The 19,890-nt window shown below is 44.1% G+C and overlaps 1 protein-coding gene across 2 annotated transcripts in view; it reads right to left on the reverse strand.

The window, feature by feature from the left end:
• The window catches only part of ARMH3 (armadillo like helical domain containing 3), a 138,977-nt gene that overhangs the window by 24,194 nt on the left and 94,893 nt on the right, over positions 1–19,890 (reverse strand). For both annotated transcript variants that reach the window (XM_063163351.1, XM_063163352.1), the window contains one exon: positions 9,522–9,600. In XM_063163351.1, coding sequence (XP_063019421.1) covers positions 9,522–9,600 — 79 coding nt within the window. The remainder of the gene's footprint in view (positions 1–9,521; positions 9,601–19,890) is intronic.

A 19,890-nucleotide genomic window follows, 5' to 3' on the forward strand; every position in this document is an offset into this window, starting at 1 on the left:
CAACAGACCTAAGTTTTCTTTCTGTGCTTATAAAGTGACTTGTAGGTGGTACTGTAATTAAATAGGTCCATCCCTTAAAATAGAAAAGCACATTTTACAGCTGAGGTGAGAACTAATGCTCTGTAGTGAGATACTTCCATCAAGTCACTAGTCACTAGTTTTCAGGAGCATAAATGACAGGGTAGAAAATTCCCAGCAAAGCAGCCTGGATGCAAAATATATAAGCAGACAATCAAAGTCTGAGTTCCAGCATGCCTACCTCAGCTCCCTCACAAATCCACATTTCTGTTTTCATCAGTGGAAAGATTGTTCTTGTTCTAGTGTTTCAAAACGTTCAACAAAAATAGCAAACAAAACAGCTCTAAGAACTCTACACTGCAGTTCACAGCTACCTTTCTTAAGAAATGAAAGGGACAAAACCACCTGCAGATACAGTCACATAAAGCTCCATCTAGAACCACGTTCTGTGCTGTAAGCTGTTTATAAAATGACAGATAAACTTGGTGGTGACAGAGATAGCCAATGTTTCCTGTAAGCTGGACAGATGCCTGACTCCAGCAAACCACCACCAAAACAGAGCTGAGCAGAGGCTGGTACCTAGGCTTGGGGAGGGGTATATCTGTTTCTAGTGCAGAAGAGAACTGGAAAAGGAGACTCAGTCATTAATCAGCCAGCTAAGCACACTCTCCCTTTAAACACTTGGAAAGAGAACTGCTGGCAGAATGAGAGATATCTCAGGGTTCTGTGGGACTTTCAGATTCACATATGGATTGATTCATCCTGGGTTTGGAGCATTATTTGCCACTGAACCAGGAGAAGGTTGCAAAGCACAATGCACCACCAAAGCGAAAAGAGCGGTGCCTTACTTGCAGGAAGAGCAGTAATTTGGTTTACAATAAGCTGAAGAAATATAACCAGAGGGGAGTTGAGAGCAGTGCCCAGATTCCCACAGTATTCCCACAATACTGTTACTTCCAGCTTTCCATTGTTTTAAACATGCTCATGGGGCGCCAGTGCAGCTCAGTTTGCTCTGAAAAAAGGTATTGCAGACCTTCCTAAAGCCAAAGCACCCCAAGAAGAGTTAGCTAGCCACCTCATGTCAGCTCCCTGACACAATCTCATTCCTATAATGATGCCTTGTCTGTCCCTGCAAGCAGCTGCCACTGTCTCAGAGACAGAAGCTTGTTCATGCCATCACAAATAGCAGAAGCACTCATAAGAACTTCTACAGTTTTCACATAGGACTCAAACCCAGCATTTTCAGTGGAGTCAGGAAGCCACAGAGTATGATTTCAACAGCATTCTCTGTGTGTTTTTACATCCAACTCAAAAACAAATGCAGTCTGCCAAATTACAGCTGCTGAGGAAAATACACTTGGGAAACATCGATAGGGTTTGTGCACAAATAAGCCTTCAGCAGGACAGTTCATTAGTGGGATTCTGCACACAGTGACACTTAGTGGCAAAGCTTCCAGCTTTGGACTAAGGCATATGGCAGGAGTCACTGGAAACAATGTTATTAGGTGACAGTCTGCACATTACTGCCTTCTCCAATTGTTGAGATTGTAACAGGAGATTTTCCATACTGATCCATCTTACTGCCAGAGGTCATCCCAACTAAGACCTGTTTTCATGGAAGAGGAAAGCTTGCTAGTTTAAACTAACATTGATACAACTGTGACACACCAGTTAACACTGATACCAGCGATGCTTGCTGGGTCACATCAGCTTATTCTAAAACAGTATGTACTGTCAGACAATGCTCCACAACAATTTACCAGTTTCTTGTCTGGGAGACCAGAATACATTTCTCCTCTTCAAAATTCTTACTGTGAAGCATTATTTGGTGGAGAACATAAATCTACAGATCGGAAAATGTGAAAGAGGAACTCCTCCAAACGGGTGCTCAGGTGAAAGCAAACACAGGGCTATGAATTAATCCTCCTGCAGGCCTACACCCCTGCCAGCTACGAGGCAGATGCTGCTGCTCAAACAGCATGTGCTGCCAGCATTGCTCAGCTCCCCAGGAGCTTCTCTGTGCCTTAACCGAGCCATGGGGGAATCCTGGGGCCTCTGACTAAGGCAGTGGAATTGATTTATAGCCCCTGGCACTTGGCTCGTGAACCACCTTCCCCAGCTCCCATCTCTCCAGACATTCATTCTCCCAGCTTGCTGCCTTTTGAGTGGCACATCTTGGTTCCCTGAGCAATCCCAGTGCCTGTCCCAGATCTCCCATGAAGACAGGAAGAGTGACACACATCAGGGGTGCCATCCTCTCCACTCCTAAAAGGTTTGTCTTTGAGGACCCTACTGGGGACAATAAATTTCTATGTACTGTCTTAACATCCAAATGTCAAGTGTCAGAGAGCCAAAAAACCCAATCTTACAGCTGAGTGGAGCTCTGTTCAGATGTGGCACCTTTTGGCTCAGCAGCATTTACTCTCCTCCTCTGGGAGGGGTGGAGACCACAAAGCTCCATTTGTTTCCCACTCTGAAATCACAGCCATGACCCAATTTGTCACTTTTGGGAAACAGCTGCAGCTCTAGCTAGGATCCAGAAAAGGAAAGCAGAAAAAACATCATCTGTAACAGCAGGATCCTACCAGAGAGAAGGAAGAGCAGCAGTGTCTAAAGGCAGGAGTTTTACCCTAAAGAAGCTCCAGAACGAGCAGGGCTGGCAGTCACTGCAGTCAGTCCCCTTCTGTGAGGGGAAAATGTGACTCCAGGAGTGGCTGATGACAGCCACACTGCTGTCTTTAGCTGGCACAGCAGGCTGTGCTCTGTCTGCTTTCAGGACTCCCAAATACAGGGACACTGAGTGTAAGGAAGCTTAAGGTGGAGCTCAGGACTAGAGTAACAAATCACAGTGCTATAAATCCAGCTTTACAGAGGACAGCCAAAGAAGTTTGCATGGTATCTATAGGTATTCTGGCAAAAGCCAACATCTATTGTTCCTGTTTCACAAGGGATTAAAGAACCTTCTCAATCTGAAGTTTTACAAAATGCAAATTGAATTGTGCATTCACACAAGCCAGACGTTGACAGCTTCTGCTTTAATCACAGATGTGCAGAGTTGTAATTTAATCTTTATAAATGCAGACTGTTTTGATCATTCTGTTGCAATCCTCTGTGGAGCTTTCCCTGCCCTATACAGGCACTTAACAGTGACAGGAATCCCTAACACTGCTCTGCACTTCCTCAGCAGCCTTCCCTGGCAGATCCCACAGCACTTCAAATGCTGCCTGGCTGCCCTCACTCAGGAGGACACAGGGCTCAAGGTTTGCTCAAAGCAGCACAGTGACAGCACAAAGCTCAGACCCCACCCTGCAGCCCTTTCCTCTAGCAACCCACAGCCCCTTTTCTAGGTTTAGAAGCAATAAAAAGCAAGTATGTGCAAAAGAAGCGCATATAAGCAAATCTGAGAAGTGTTATGTGAAACAAACTCACTGGTAAAGAGGACAAGCACTGGGACTAGAGCAACATCAGCCTGTCTCCACAATGCAGACTGGGAGATCATTACAAAGCTGAACCTATGGATCATGCTCAGCACAGTCCCAGCTGTGAATCAGGCTGGGCTCAGAACTCACAGCACTGAGTGCAGCTTCTGTAGCCCCAGCACAGAAACCTATCCAGCTCCACCAAGATAAGCTGCATTCAGTGGCAGCCAGCAGAGAGTAGCACCTCCCCAAGGCAGATCTTGCAAGCCACGTCCCCCAGCACTCAGTGGTCACCTGCACCACTGCAGTCTTGGGGTCCTTATCAGTCCCTTCTGTAGTGGCAAAGCCAGGCCAGGATGTGAAAACAGCCCTAAGAATTGAAGGCAAGCCTTGCTTTGAAGTTTAATGGATTTATTTTGTTACTAGTTTGTACCTCAAGGCAGTCCCTTATCCGCCCAAGAGGGCAGCTCACAGGAGTGGTGGAAGCAAGACATGCCTCAGCATCTGCAGTGCACAACGGGTGGAAAGATTCCTCTGCTCCAGGAGCAGCCCAGGTTTTTTGGGGTCACACTGCCTCTGAGGCCAGAGCAGCTAAAGTCCCACCAACAGAAAGAGGCAGGATGCTGGGGCAGCTTTGTGGTGAGCCTGAAGGAAGGGAATGGAAGGGTGTCTCACATTTCTTACTGGAACAGGGCTGCATCTCTCCAGTAACAGCTGTTTTTAAAAATCCAAGTCCTTCTTTTGTCTCTCTAATGGCCTAGCACACTTGTCCCCCTCCTCCAGTGACGCACAGTTTACTGCATTCTGCATGTTAATAAAAGGCACTACACAGCACAAAGTCACTGCTCCAAAGCTCACCTCCAGCTCCAAATCTCCTTGCTGCAAAGCTGATCAGACCTTGGAGCCTGTTCAGACCCATTCAGTCTGGCACACTGCATAAAGCAGTCTGAGGTGTTAGTAAATAGTAGGGACATTTCTCTGATAAAACAAAAAACAACAAAAGCAACAACAACAAAAAAGAGGACAATAGCTAAACCAGAGAAAACTCCCATCAGCTAAGCAAACCAGCAATTTGCCAATTCCAAAAGACTTTTTATACAGATTCTTTCCAATTTCACCTGGTGCAGCTCTGATCTTTCTATTTAAACGATAAAATCTGTTTCAAGCCATTAGTCATGAGTAGGTGTCTGTAATGAGACCATGAAAGCCAACATCCCTGCCTCATTTGCAAAGACATGATGACTTTAAATTAAGGTCTTGCCTTGGTGATCCCTCCTTAGCTGGAGTTTCACGTTCCCATTACTGTGTGCAACACACCCCCAGCAGGCTTGAGACCTTCTGCCCCAAAGCTCAGTGCATTCCAGAAGTGAAGCACCATTATGCCAACACCATTATAAAGTATTTCTCAAGCCCTCACAACACTTTATATTAATGTAAGAGATTAGGGGGATTTACTGTGGTAGCACCTAGCACTGACAGTACTCTGCATTTCAAAAATATCAAACGCAGACATTGACAAGAGGCTTTTAACACCACTGCCAGGACTGCTAAAAAAAGACAAAGCATTTGGTGTCTGCCAGTGGTTTTGCTACTAGTTATGGAAACCAGAACAACTTGAATAAACCCTGACATCGATGGCTCAGAATTAAAACACTTTAGGGCACCTAAAACCAGCTACACCCTTTTGTGTCCTTCTGTTTTCACAAGCCCCTTGTGGAACCTCCTCGAGCAGCACTGCAGGTTAGTCCCTCAGAGCCTCACCAGGTAACAGAGGCCATCTGGATGGCAAGGAGGAGCATTCAGCAATTGAGGTATGACCTCAGTGGCCTGACCAAACTGGATTGCAGCTACTGGAAGTGCTGGGTTAGTGCTTGGACTACATGATCGTAAAGGTCTTTTCCAACCTGAAACAATTCTAAGATTCTGCCTGAGTTACAAAGGTACTACAGTGTGAAACAAGCCAAGTGTTACACTCATTTGTCACAATTTCAAAAGTGATAGAGTTGTCCTGTTTTTCCATCACAATCTTTGCTGGCTCCCAGCATATTCCATCTGCAATTACCAGACATAAAACAGGTGTTCACAGCAGTCTCTCACACTGAACTTTACTTCCATTTTTGAGATGACATAACATCCCCACTGTGGCTGGGAAAAAAAGAGGGGCTTCTCCTAAAAAAAAAAAAACCCACAGAAATGTTCCTGACTAACAAATATTATCAGTCTTGTGTGTCTGACATCTCAATTTTAAGACCCTTAAAGAAGAAATCATGGAGAGAAAAAATGCCAAAGAGAAAACAAGACCTCAGTGAGCAGTTTTCTAACTGGCACAAGACTTGATTAGCATGCAAGGCACCACAACACATTCCTACTCAGAGAAGATTCAACCCAAACTAATGGGTTCCTCTCACTTTAGCCTTTCTTCAAAGCTCTGCTACACTGCTATCAGGCAGAGCTGCCTTCTTACAAACAGCTGCTCTTTCACATCCAGAAAAGGGCTGATGTGAGACCCCACCTAGACCATTCATGCTGTGTGTTCATCCTTTCTGTTTGTCTGCTCTTCCAGAGAAACTCTTGTGTTGCTGTTTCCTCACTGCCTTGACCCTGTTTTCTACAACTGCTTATGCCAGAAAATATTTTGGGAGCTTCTCAGATCAGATATGGCACTGAGAAATTCTACTGCCTCCAACATATTAAGTACAAGGCAGCCCAATCATCTGGAAAGTACAGATAAGCCTATGAATTCATTTCATAAAAGGCTATTTTGCCCTTTGACTCAAGAATGTACCAAAACCTTTTTGAAGACATGGGAATAATCACTTGCATGGGAGAGCTAAAATTACATTAGCAGTTAATGGCCAACCCCATCTTTTGACTGTGCAGCATATTTCAGTCCCTTAAAGGATGTGCAGGGAGGAACCAAATGTGTTGAGAGAGAGAACACCACAAAACAACAAATTAACACTGTAGTCAGGTTTAACAAATTAGCAAGTGAGGAAAGATGCCAATAACTAGCTAAGACATTCCCTGCTTCATGGTGAGGAACTACAGCAAGGTCAAACCAGCTAATGACTGGGAAGGATTCTGAGTTTGCCTTGGCAAGGAAATGCTTTGCAGAGGGCACTGAGGATCCCATTGTGTTTATAGGCTGAAGTGGATCATTGTTTGCTTGCCCCTGGGAATCTCCCACTCGTTGCTGGAGAATATGGGATGGAAAAGGTCTTTTCCCACTATTTCTCATAAGAACATTGGATAAACCCCACAACAGTCAGCAAAGCAGTTCCATGAAGTCTTACAAATATACCTGCCTAGACCAGAAACCTGCATATTCAGACTATGGTTCCTGGAAATCTCTAGGGCTGAGAACATACAGTGGCATTAACAGCCTACCCTTAAAACAATCCCACATCCATCATTTTCAAGGGCCTACAAATCCTCCCAGCATGTAATATTGTTAAAATTAATGCTTGTAAATAAAAAAGAAGAAAGCCCTGAAATGACAGACTTAGAATAGTAATAAATGGACATTGGTAATTAACAAGGTAATAAAGGCTTCAATAGGATTAGGAAAAGAAAAAGAGCAAAATCTCTTTCAGCTGATTACTTAGCTACATTTAAGGACATTAAAACATAAAAATAAATAAATAAATAAACTAACACATGAACATGGTGTCAGAACTTAGCTTCAGGTGAATTTGAAACAAAGCAGAGCAGCTGGAAATCCCCCTGCAGACAAAGCTGTGTCAGACATACCTGCCTGATCAGCAGGAGATTACCACAGAGAAGTGTAAGCAGCCATACAAGAATGCAGAGAAAGACTGGTGTCTGAGAAGGAAATCTTAATTAAAAGGAAAGTTTTACCCTTAAAATTCTAAAAACAAACATTTCCACTAAAGAAATATAAGTCTTCTGGAACTACTGGAATAACTCAAAGGAGAAAATGACCAGTCTCAAATGTACTATCTGTGTGTGGACACACAGTCTAAATGTCAGCATTAAATATTTCAATGTGGTACACTTCAAAAGACAGGGCTATAAAGGATGGTGGATTCTGTGTAGAAAATATTTAAAGGAGAACAGAGAAATGGGTAATTAAGTGAACACACAATTTAAAACAAAGGTACAGCTGGAAGGAAAAACAAAAAAGGAAAGAGACTGCAGCAGCCAGAAGGCAAGCTTGATCCCTCCCCTTCCCACACACATGCTGAACAGCTCGCACAATGAAAACAGCAAATTCTGTTAGCCCACACAAGCCAGAGCCTGGGCTTGATCTGGGCCAACTACCAGTATGGCTCATGCACTTACAGCCACTGACAGAGGGGAGACCACAGTCCAGACACACAGACCTGAGCTCACTGGCACAGCTGCAAGTGGAGGCAAGAAGTCTCCATCCCTCTCCTCCTGGTGCAGTAAATTGCAGGTGAATAAACACCCAGGGACCACACACTCCCTCACCACAGTGACATCTCCCTTATTTCTCTGCAGTTCATCTGGGGCTATTACTGCTTTATTTTGTTTTATATTCTCCCTATGTTGAGAGAAAGCATGAAGGGAGAAAAAAGAGAAATCTGTCTGCCTTTCAACTTCCTAATCATCTTCCTCAAAATGCTTCATGCATCAGCACTGATTTCATTATCTGCCTGCTGCTAGGGATTTTATTTAAAGAATAACACACAAGGAAGAAAGGATTTAACCTGACCTCCCTGAACTGCTGGGGGATGAATACTACACAGAGCTGACAGTGAAAAGCTCATTTCCTTTCTCAGACTAACTCAAAGACTATGCAAAATTCCCCTCTATCCAAGCCTCCAGTTTTAAATTGGGCTATCAAAGGCTTTTCTTTTTTAGAGGCCTGGGTTGATGTAATCAGTGTATCATCAATGAATGAGGATTGATAACATAAACCACCACAAAGCATAGCTATGGATACAGTGACTCTCAAAGGCAGAACAGTAAGGAAAACTGAGTGAATTAAAACCAATGTCCTTCTATCCAACTATACCAAGAAGAGAATAGAAACCAGTAGGGGCCACCTTCCCCCCCCCCCCTCCCACTGCATCAGTACAGCATTCATCCTAACTCTGGGGTGTTACATATTACAGATCAAGTAGGTTACTAAATGAAAAGGTTGGTGGGAAACATGGAAAGGTATAATAAAGAAATAGTAAAAATATCATGGACAGAAAGAGAAATGATTGTAGAGCAGGACACAGCCAGGACCTTCTAGCACACACAAGGATGGGATCCCATCCAATGGAAGGGGCAACCCAATGTGACTTAAATGAAGTCTGTCCTGGACTGCATAAACAATTTCTTCCCCAGAAGGTCCAGAGTTGTTGATGTAGCTGTATCTGGGATGATTCCCCAAGCTCTCATTGGCAGCTCTGCATTTTGTCCACCACATGCTTCTGCAGAGTCATTTATCTCTCTAAGAGTGATTAATGTATAATTCTGATATTTTATTTTGGGAAATAGGCCATCTCTTCCATTCCTGAGACCACTCACAGTAGCCTATTTTCAAAAAGCCACGTTTACAAATTTATGCAATACAAGCAGAACACGAAGATAGCAAACCAGGGCAAATTAAGGAAGGGAAACCTAACACAATCACCCTCTTTATTAAAAACCTCTGCTTTTTAAAATCTAACCCACCTGAATTCAATTACCCTAGAAAATGTTTACCAGTTGCTGTCAGAGCTCTAGGTCCCCAATACCACCAAAAGAAAACCATCAAACTACGTTCAACAGTTCTCTGATAACCAGGTTTGCTGCCAAAAACTTCCTGTCCCATTCTAAATGCCAGCATCCTCACAGTGTCCAAATACACTTGCTGACAATGGTGAATATTTTGCTTGTTTCTACCCATCCTTCTACATCTGCAGGACCAAAATCTCTCTATGTGGTGGTAAAATTGGCCAAAGCAATTCTTGCTTTTCTTTCTCTCACCCTCATCTGAACGAGGAAAGGAGAGTCCCACTTGCACCTCCTACTGCTGCCACATCACCAGTCCCAGGGAGCACAAGGTATTCCTGAACACCCACATTGCAGAGGTCAACAAGAGAAAAGGCCATGGCATGCCTGGCTTACCTGGTCCTCGGAGAGCTGTGATATGTGATTCACTGCAGCATAAGACTCTATCTTCGGGTTGAAGTGATTGATGATGGCTCTGAAACAAAGGAGGGAAATTTTCAGAGGTCTCAGGAACAGCTTAGAGATGCAGCAGAAATTCCCTGCCAGAGTAGGTGCACATGGAGCCAGTCCTGCATGAAACTCTTCCCTCACCACAAGGCAGTGTTTGCTGTGCTGATGGCAATGCAGATCCTGACAAAAGCTCACTGGAAGGTGCAAGCACAGGCACTGTCCCACACATGGGTGCCCTTGTCCCAGCAGATACTGGCCTGAACTTGCTGCACTGGCAGGGGGAATTGCTGGGAACAGGCTGCAAACTGCTCTGTGTTCCAGCAGAGCCACAGCAAACCCAGCCATCACTGCCCCATCCTGCTCAGGGAACTGCAGCCCCTCAGCATGGCCTGGCATTTTGTGAAACTTTGTTGCCTGATATGATGAAGCTGATAGCTTATTGCTTTGGATTTTCACTCCATTTAAAACTACATTTTGAATTCTTACCGTAATGACTTCAGTCCTCACCCCAATTTAGATCATTAGAGAGAACTTATGTCACTGTCCCAAACACAGCAGCAAATACTCGTAACTCCTGTTCTTCTGCCTCATTTCTCTCACTAGCTGCACAAATCTGCACCACTCCCTTTACCTTCTAGGCAGATCTAGAAGCAGATGTGATAAATCTGAAATTGAAAGTAAAATAACAACTGGGGGAAAAAAACCCCCACCGAACTGCAGCTGGAGCATTTCCTTGGCCTTCCTTCTGCTTGTCAGGTGCTGCTGCAAAGATAAATGGCAGGACAGAAAAGACTCCCTGGAACAGAGTTTGCAACTGCTCCAGTACTCCTGAGCCCCACTGCTGAGGTAAACATGCACCATGGGAATAGGCCATGTCAGTGCTCAGCACAGATGAGTTCTGACCGTGCCTGGAGAACACTTGCTCAGCCAGATTACACTGCAGCAGAGTCAGGGCTTCCACTCCCATCTTCATCAGCATGAAAATTCACTCCAGTCCTCCCTGTTGTACTCTCATGGGTACCCTCCTCCCCATTCCTCCACCTGCAGAAGGACTTTCAGCTGCTTTCTCCAGACCTCATCACAGCTTAAGAGCTTGTGCCCCAGTCTAGGAATACTTGATATTCAATGGTGCCAGTCAGAACAGGTGGATAAAAACCTACCTAGAAGCATCCTTACTTTAAATACACAGTTAAAGAGTGTGGAAGGTGTGGAGAGAGGAAGTAGGGGGAACCACAACCCCAAAAAACCTCCAACCCAAACAGAATCTGCAATTCATAGACTCAAAGAATTGTTTCAATTTCAGGGGGACCTGTAAAGCTGATCTAGCACAACTTCCCTGAAATGAGCAGACGTATCTTCAACAAGATCAGGTTGCTCAGAGCTCCATCCAACCTGACCCTGAATGTCTCCAGGGATGGGTCATCCACCCAGTTCCAATGCCTCACCACTCTCATTGTTTAAAACTTATTTCTCATATATAATCTGTATCAACTCTCCTAGATAAAGCCATTATCCCTCATCCTGTTGCAACAAGCTCTGCTAAAAAGTTTTTCATTAGCTCTCTTGTAAGTCCCCTTTAAGTACTGAAAGGCTGCAATAGTCTACCCACAGCCTTCTCTTCTCCACTCCTCTCAGCAAGTCGTCATGGAAGGGTTCATCCCTCTGAACACTCTCATGGCTCCATCCAGTGCCCATGTCCTCCCCGTGCTGAGGACACTAGAGCTGGACACTGCACCCAGGTGGGGTCTCAGAGCAGCAGGACAGAATGATCTCACTCACCCTCCTGGCTGTGATACCCTCACTGCCACACTCCCAGCCACACTTCATCACACACCAGGTGCCAGCCAGCACACAAGGCCTGTCACCCCTGCAGCTGCTCCTACAGCATCCATACACACCTGCCCCAGGGGGACTTCTGCCTTCTCACCACCCCTGACACATCCAGAAAACAAATTCAGCAGTGCCTCTACCAGGCTTTCTGCAACCCCCTTCCCTCTGGAGAAGGACAAACACCCAGGTGGAGACATGGCCACTCTTCCCATTTCAGTGTGACCAGAGTCACAATCACATTGTCCATTACCCAGCCTCTCCAGCACTCTGGCTTTCAACTGCCAGCTTCATGCCTGGCTGGAGTCATATTTATACCCCTACAGGACACATTGCAAGTTATTGAAAGAAAATGGAACACAGACTTACAACAACTTAACTTCTGGCTTGACAGAAGGTTTGGCAGCTCAGAGGGGTTCAGTGCACTCACATGGTTCCAACATTTACCAGGGAACAGATTTAGCATTCATTTGTACCCACTGCTGTGAAGCACTTCAGCATGGGCTGCCTGCTCACAAGTCTCCCCTTGGATCTGAGCTAGTGGAGCAGCACCTGCAATCACAGCTGGGATTCAAACCAGTGAAAGCAAAACCAGCAACCAGCTGCCACTGCAGGGAGAATCAACAGACATCAAGGAAGGAAAAGGATCTGAGTCTCCTTCCTCATTTCCCAAAAGGTGAATGGGCAACTCCTCAGTGATTAGATGAAGTTCAACTATTTAATTTGTTTTAATTATGCAGAATTCCTCCCCAGTCTGACCATCTGCAGAGCTACCTTCCTGAATCCACAGGCAGCCTGGGGCAGAGAAACATGAAGAGCTTGGATTCAATCCTGACTCTGTGTAGCCAGGTTCTTACTGCCCAACACACCCACCAAGGCCAGGCTTTGCACAGGGTGCAGCTCCTTCTCATCTGCTATGAGAAATACCATTGCTATCCAGGCCAAAAAACACCTTTCTGCATCAGCTATTGTCATACACCTCTGCTATTCTTCCACCTCTCAAAATACATCTTGTCCCTGCGGCATGCTTTTGGCAACTGGCCTCCTGGGATCTTCACTGATTAACAGCTGGAATTCACTTTGCAGAGATGCCTCTTCAATTTGATCCTGGAGAAAATGGAAGACCAGAACTTTGAAACACAGTGTTATTGACAAAAGAACCAGTGGTTCTGCCACCATTAGTTCCCACACCAGCACATAACAGCTGGTCCTTGGCAATGATTTATTTTTACACTGTGATTGCCTCAATTACTGCCACACCAGCCAGCAGCTTTGAGGAGGGGGAAGGGAGCGGTTAAAGCACTTAGAAAAGATTTGTGATTATGTGTTCCACTGAGATCTTCATATTGATCATGGGAGGCAAAAAAAGAAAACCCTTGTGTTTGGTATTCATGAAACGTGAAAATCTTCAACACATTTGTAAAGCAAGGAAATGGTGAAGTGTCAACTGAAAGACAAAATGCAGAAATGCTGCAGTTCCCACACAGCCTTCCACGGGATGGGCACTCAAATGTTTGCACACTGCCAAGTCTCTCAGTGGGGCTGGCTGCCATGTGTCACACAAATTTCACAGCACCTGTGGGACACAATTCTCCAGGGACTGAGAGATGTCACTTCAGCCACACTGCCTCCTCTGACAGATCCACAGTTCAGCAGTGAACTGACAAGAGGAGACTGTCACTGGGCAAAGGAAAGATGCTGAACAAGCAGAAGGCTCAGGAATTAAAAAAACGACTCTCAGTGTCTTGTCTTGAGATTAATGCTTAGTGCTCTAAGGCAGATCGCAAGCCGTCTCCACATTCTATATTCCTCAATCTCCTGGGGAGAGATGTTATCTCCCAGTAAATACACAAGGCATACCAGTGGTCTCCAAAAAACAGACATCTCACATCACTTCTTCATGCAGCTCTTCAAGCTATCTACACACCATGATGCCAGAAACATGTAGAGACATACTGAATGAACCTGCATATTTCTCAGGATAGACAACCTAGGACACTTGAATTTATGTGTTTTTGCATTTATTGCATATTTACTGCATTCATTTAATTGTTCATGAGGAAGAGAATGATTGCAGGAAAAATCACTCTGATTTAGAAGACTCAAAGTGCAGATGAATAATTTATTTGTACTAGCTGTATTAATCATGTTATTAGACAGTAAAAGCAGGTCCCACTGTAACAGGTATTGTACCAATCCAGAGTGATGGAAAGCCTCTGTCCCAGGGGCCAAGGGTCTCAAATGCAAGAGAACAGGGAAAACACAGAAAAGCTCACTGGCAACAGAATATGTAACAGTGCTGCTCCTGACTGAGCATCACAAAACAATTCAGTTTGAGATAAACCATGGACAGAAAAAACAGAGAAAGAATACTGAGGGAATTATAGAGAGATAGGAAAAAGGAGATAGAAGGGCAGATAGGATCAAGATACACAGAGGTGAAAAACTGCAGAACAGGGAGGATCAGAGAAACAGCATCTAATCCCAGGGCAGTCTGTCCTCTGCAAACTGGAAAGCTCCAACTGCTGGAAAGTTTCTACTTCGGCTATTCTTGAGGCTGCAGAAATTGGCCAGTCCTGAAGTGACTGTTATTTGCCCTTTCTCCCTCAAAACCACATATGCAGGAAAGTGAGAAGCAGAAGAATTTCCATGTGGGCCCTACTGATTTTTTGTTCCCCAAATAGGGACATGACACTGTGGCTCTCACCTAGAGCTATAGTGAGAGAAGGAATCCCCCAGATAAGCTGCATTCCCCCACCCTCACTGTGTTCACTGCAACAGGACTTGCTTCTGCAGTGGCTGCAGTAGCTACACAGACAATAACATTTATAAACTTATGTTTATAGTCTTTAAAAACTGCCTAGAGTTACTCCTTGATATAGAGAAACAACCAGTGCTGCCCTGCAGAGAGGCCCAGAGTAAAAGAACTTCTGAAGACACAAATTCTGCTGACTGGAAAGGGCTCCTATGAAAAGTAACATGGCATGCATGGAAAGAAAAGGTTTAATTAATTCCTGAGTTTAATTCACCACTAGTTGTAACATCAGGTGTGAGAAGTGAAACACACCAGCAACACGAAGGCACTGGGCCCACAATTAACAGGATCCTCCAGCCCAGGTGATCCTCCATAGTAAGGAAGGCACCTCACCCTCCTTAACCTCCCAATGAGCTGGGCTGGGTCCAATGTGCAGGGAAAGCAAAATCACTTTGCTCAGGCAGGCAGCATTTCTTCAGCACATTTTCTCTGACCTCCAGACTCTCCCCATCAAGTTATTGCAGATGAGCTGTCTAATACCCACTCTTGCCTGACAGCAGCTACATTGCCAGTGTCCCATAAGACAACACTGTCCTCTTATCCTGAGCAACAGAGTAAAGCACTGTGGAGGTGCTGAAAGTAGGCTAAGGGAAGAACAGAAAGGCTGCAAAGCTTATTATAGAGATGGGAATGCTGAGCCATCATTTGCTGCATGAACCTGGCCTTTGCACCTACCTCACAGGTCCAGCATGCAGTGCCTGACAAAGTATCCTTATGGATTCCCAAACATTTCTTGCACAATAAAAGCAACACCACAAGTTCACTTCTTCCTACATTGTGCTAGAGTGGAACAGAAAAGCAGCAGCTCTTGGCTGGTATTTACCCCTTCCCAGGAAATCAAGGGTGACCTTATACTCACTGCAGACATTCATCTTCTCATCTGCTCATGCCAGCACAGCACACTGGGCAGCAGGGAATGCATCTCAGTCCTCACTGAGTAAAACTGAATGCACGGCAAAGGCAGCCAGCTCACTCGCCCTCTGCAATGAGAACTGGCACGATCTGAGATGGACAAATACTCCAGCACTCACTAAGCCACATGCATTATGAAGGCTAGGAATAGGCAAGCAGGAAAGGGCATAGTTGTCTGTCATCATACTCCACAAAGCTGCTTTACTTTAAAAAGGAGGCCTGAGATGAAGTAGTTGTTGTTCATGAACAGGAATCAGTAAGTAAACAGTTTCTCTGTGATTTGCCACAGCAGTTCCCTCTCCCTCTCATACATCTTAGTTTCTCCTTTATGAAATGGAAATAAGAGCAATCACTTCCACAAAGTGTTTTACCCAAGGTGGTAAGACTCATTGTTCTACTATGTGGTATGTTGGAAACTGCTCAAGCACAAGGCAGCAAGTAAATTACACACAACACAGAGACCAAAATGAACACAAACCCTCTCTCCTTTTCTCCCATACATGCCATCAAAACCATGGCTGCTGGAGATTTATGCAAAGCTTCCAAGCCAATCTTGCTGCAGCAAGCTGTGTCTTCTTCCGGCAGCAAGTGCTGTTTGGGGCAAGGATCTTGCTGACATTGCCCTCACAGGCACTCCCAGAACTCCAGACAATAAAACCCCATCTGTTCCATGCCTGCAACAATTAGATTGAGTTGCTCCATATGTACAACCCCACCTGGCAGGAGGTGAGAGGGTTTAGATTATTTCAACACACATCCATGAAGCATTGCTGTGAAGTACACATACCTATCATACCTAAGCTGTCTGCAGCAATTAAAAGCAAGCAAACTCCCTGGAACTGTGCACCAAATTCTTCCTTCTACTGTGGTTTAAACTCCAGTCTGTTAAATTTCTTTTGCTCTTACAATTTAATGAGTACTGACATTAAGCTGAAAGTCCACAACTCACAGTGGGAGGCACCTTCCAGACACAATAATAAACTGCAGGGAAGAATCCAAGACAAAAGGATATTTTAGTCAAAAGCATTTGCTTTAGAGCACACTGAAAATATCCGAGTCAGCACTGCAGCATTTCAGAGGAGAAGCAACTGCTACACCTGTTCAATTCTGCCATCCTGAAAACTATTGATCCCAGTGACAGCTTCCATGGCAGAGGGAGATACATGCTCTATTTATGTAATAAGGAGGGGACAAAAGAGTGCACACACAGCAACTGAGCTTCTCCATTTCTCAGCATGGTTTTACCAAGCTCCCTTCTGCAGGGGCAGAAGCAGAAGTTGTGCTTTCTGAACCACCAGTGCATCTTGGCACTTCAGTGTTTGCTGGATACTAACCCTCTATCACCACAGCTGCAGGATATGCTGATTTTCTCTTTTTACAGTTCATGGCTATAAATTTAAGTCAAGCAAATCAAATACCTCACTTAACTTCTATGTGTCTCCTTAACTAAGGAGATCCTCATGGGTGAACAGTTAACTCATCTTTTGGAACAGCTGCACAACCTCACTTGAGACTACAATTTAGGGAATTTATCCACTCACCTATTTTCACGCAGCCAGTGCATCACTGGAAACTAATCTAAGAATCATTTCTGTTCCCTTTTCTCAATAAGTAAGCATCAGAATTCTTAGGTATATGTAACCAGTGACACTGATAGTTTAAGTGGTATGAATGACAAAATAAAAAATATTACCTAGGCACAGAGAGTGAAAGTATCTATTGAAGAACAGGGCACCAGACTGAGCTGTGTTCCTGCTCATCTCCCAATCTGTAATTGACTGTTCTACAACAAAGCTATCACTTGATAACAAATACATTTCTCATCTCAAACATGTAATTTATGAGAGATCAAATGACATATTTTATGGCACATTACACTGCTACAAAACAGCTGGCTAGTAGTGGTGAGAGTGTGGCAAGAGTTTACATGTACCAAAGTAAAGACATTAAAAAGCCAACCCTTCACTACACCTCAATTCCAGAGAGCAGCAGGTAACTATAGCTGCTCACCTCTGACTACAAACAGAGCTGGAGCTGTGTGATGGAATAGAGGATCTCTGTGTTCAGGCCACCAGCACTAAAACCTGCAGCTCACTCTAGCATGTCCCAGGTGTGAGAGCCAGCCATGATTTATGTCAGCATACTGGATTTTAGGCACAATATCTGTGCTTCTTCCACATCTGTGTTACCAATTATGAAGATTCAGACGACTTTGAAAATGAGAAGTCCTTCTTTGAAACTTCCTTAATATATGCTTTTAAAAACTACCTTTTAATTCCCACGTACAAGGCAACCTGCTCTCTAAAACAAACAGCGAAGTATGAAGAAATAATTCATCCAGAAGGCAAGGGAAAAATAAAAACTAAACAAAGAAAAAAAAGTGGGTAAAAAAGCACATTTGACAGTAGTTCACCATACATGTTTGCATGGCCACTTTCTCTGGTTAGGACCTGAAGTAAAGCATTATGGCAAATATTTATTCTCTGCAAGTGCTATAAGTGGGTCAGCATCTACCCATTGCTTCATAATTCAGGTTACAGGATGCCATCCAAGCCTCCTGAGACACAAGACACATGGCAAAACCTCAAACAGAATCTTAACCTGAAGTTTTTTAATTACGTTTAGTATCTTCCTCAGTATTTAATCACAGGATTTTTAACTTTGAGGAAAGCCTGGATTATTGGATACTGCATCTAGCACAAAATACTGTACAAATGCACACACCAGCTTCCAAACATATCAAGCTAAGAGTGAGACTTAGAAAGTTTATAAGTCATCCCACTGGGACCTTTTAAAGCTCTTTGAGAAAGGCTCTGAGTAGGCTGCTAGTTTAATTAACTTAGTGAAAACTTGCCATCAACCCTGCATTATCTAGAGCACACTGGAAACTACTCTTATTACCTCATTTTGTCAGGTGTGAGCCAGCAGGTATTGCATGAGGTCCTGAACACCCTGTTTGCAGGCTGTGGCAGCAAGACAAACCTCTCTCTCTGTAGGTCATGGAGCTCAACCTTATTTTACTGACTCAGAGTAAAACCTGTGCCTGCAACACAAGTCCCAGAGGGAAAGGAAGGGCCTGAAGGATCAGCATTTGTCTGTATTGAGTGAGTGAAGGGTTAGAACAATGCAACTGAGTCGTGAAGTAGCTGGATATTAAATTACAGAGAGAGGAAGGGAAGGAACACTGTCTAAGCAAGAATCAGCTACAGTCAAACCTACTTTGCAAAGGAAATTAAAATGAGTCCCACAACGGTATTTAATTAACTTAATTACACCAAGTGTCAGCTATGGCTGTACCTGCACAGCCACGTAAATCAGGGTTCACAATATCAGCCTCTGAGACACCACCAACTGCCATGCCAAGCAAAACCCATTATTTACAGTCCAATCCTCTGAAAATACAAGATGTTGCAAACCTCCCAATGTTTTTCTTGTCAGACAGGTGCAAATGAGAATCACATTTGTTGAAAAATGTCTAGTGGAATTCAGATCCTTCCAAAATCCAGGACCAAGACTGAAGCATGGATTCTGTTGACACTCCCAGAGTGAATACCACACCTCAACAAAGATGTCACCACACATCACCTGGGACAAGGTGAAGTTGGTTTTCAATGGCAAGGAAAGCTAGAGTCCAACAGCATTACAGCTGAATGAATGGTATTCTTTTCAGGATATTTATTTATTGTCTGAAGGACTGGAGGACCTGTAGTTGATTAAGATTCTGTTTTCCTGAGACAGGCTACCTGGTTTATGGACCAGTGGAGAGTCCATCTTATCTCCTTTGTTGTATTTCATGTATACCCATCTTCTTCCCCATTTAACTGCCTTAACCCAACCCATCTCCCTGAAAGCCGAGCCTCCTCCATCCCAATATCCACACATCTCACAAGTATCTACACTACTGAGATCTCTACTCTCAGTAACAGCTGATGATCAGAAGCAAGTGATTTATTGACATTGATCAAGTCACCAACTGAGTTACTGGCAACAAGCATGTTGTAAATCCACTGTTCCTGCAGAGCAAAATGCCACAGATAAACTCGCCAGTGCCCACACACTCCCTGTTCCGGACCACATGAGGACTAGGATCAACTCATCACAGCCCAGAGGACAAGGGGCAACTTTTTTTTATTAATCTGCCTCACCAAGGGCTTCCAGAATCACTTCAACAGAGCTGGGGTTTTCTGGGTTTTGCTTTTACTTCACCCATCCCTATCCTGCAGTGGATTTCAGGCAGATGTTGACAAAACCGGTTCAGCTGAATTGGCTGTTGAAGTCCAAATCTTTGGGAACATTTTCCCATGTCACAGAAGTAGAGAAATTCAGTTTCTTTTCAAACCACCCACTATCATCCCTGACATGTCTATACATGCTCACCTCTCTCTCAAAACTTTGGGTTTGTAATTTAGACATAAGCTTTTTTTCTGCTCTGTTCTTTGTACGGGTGTTAGCAAAAGCAAGGCCAGTGAAGTGCATTTTCTATTTCAAAAGTGAAGTATGGTACTCCAGTCTTAGAAACAGCAGCACACCAAACATTTCCAAGTTAACTGCTGATGTTTTCCCATCCATCAAATCAAACAAAAAGCCCAACTCCTACAGTGTTCTGCTACTGATATATCTTTCCTGCTTTAGAATTTAAGTGTTTTTCAAGGCTCTTTCAAAAACATAATGCAAAAAAAGGCCACATGATTTTTAACCAGTTACATGTGACATAATACAGGGGGCCGAGGATCTGAAAGATCTAAGGAAGGAGCCCTGGAC

This window comes from Melospiza melodia, chromosome 9 (assembly GCF_035770615.1).
Source record: "Melospiza melodia melodia isolate bMelMel2 chromosome 9, bMelMel2.pri, whole genome shotgun sequence".
NCBI classification, from domain to species: domain Eukaryota; kingdom Metazoa; phylum Chordata; class Aves; order Passeriformes; family Passerellidae; genus Melospiza; species Melospiza melodia.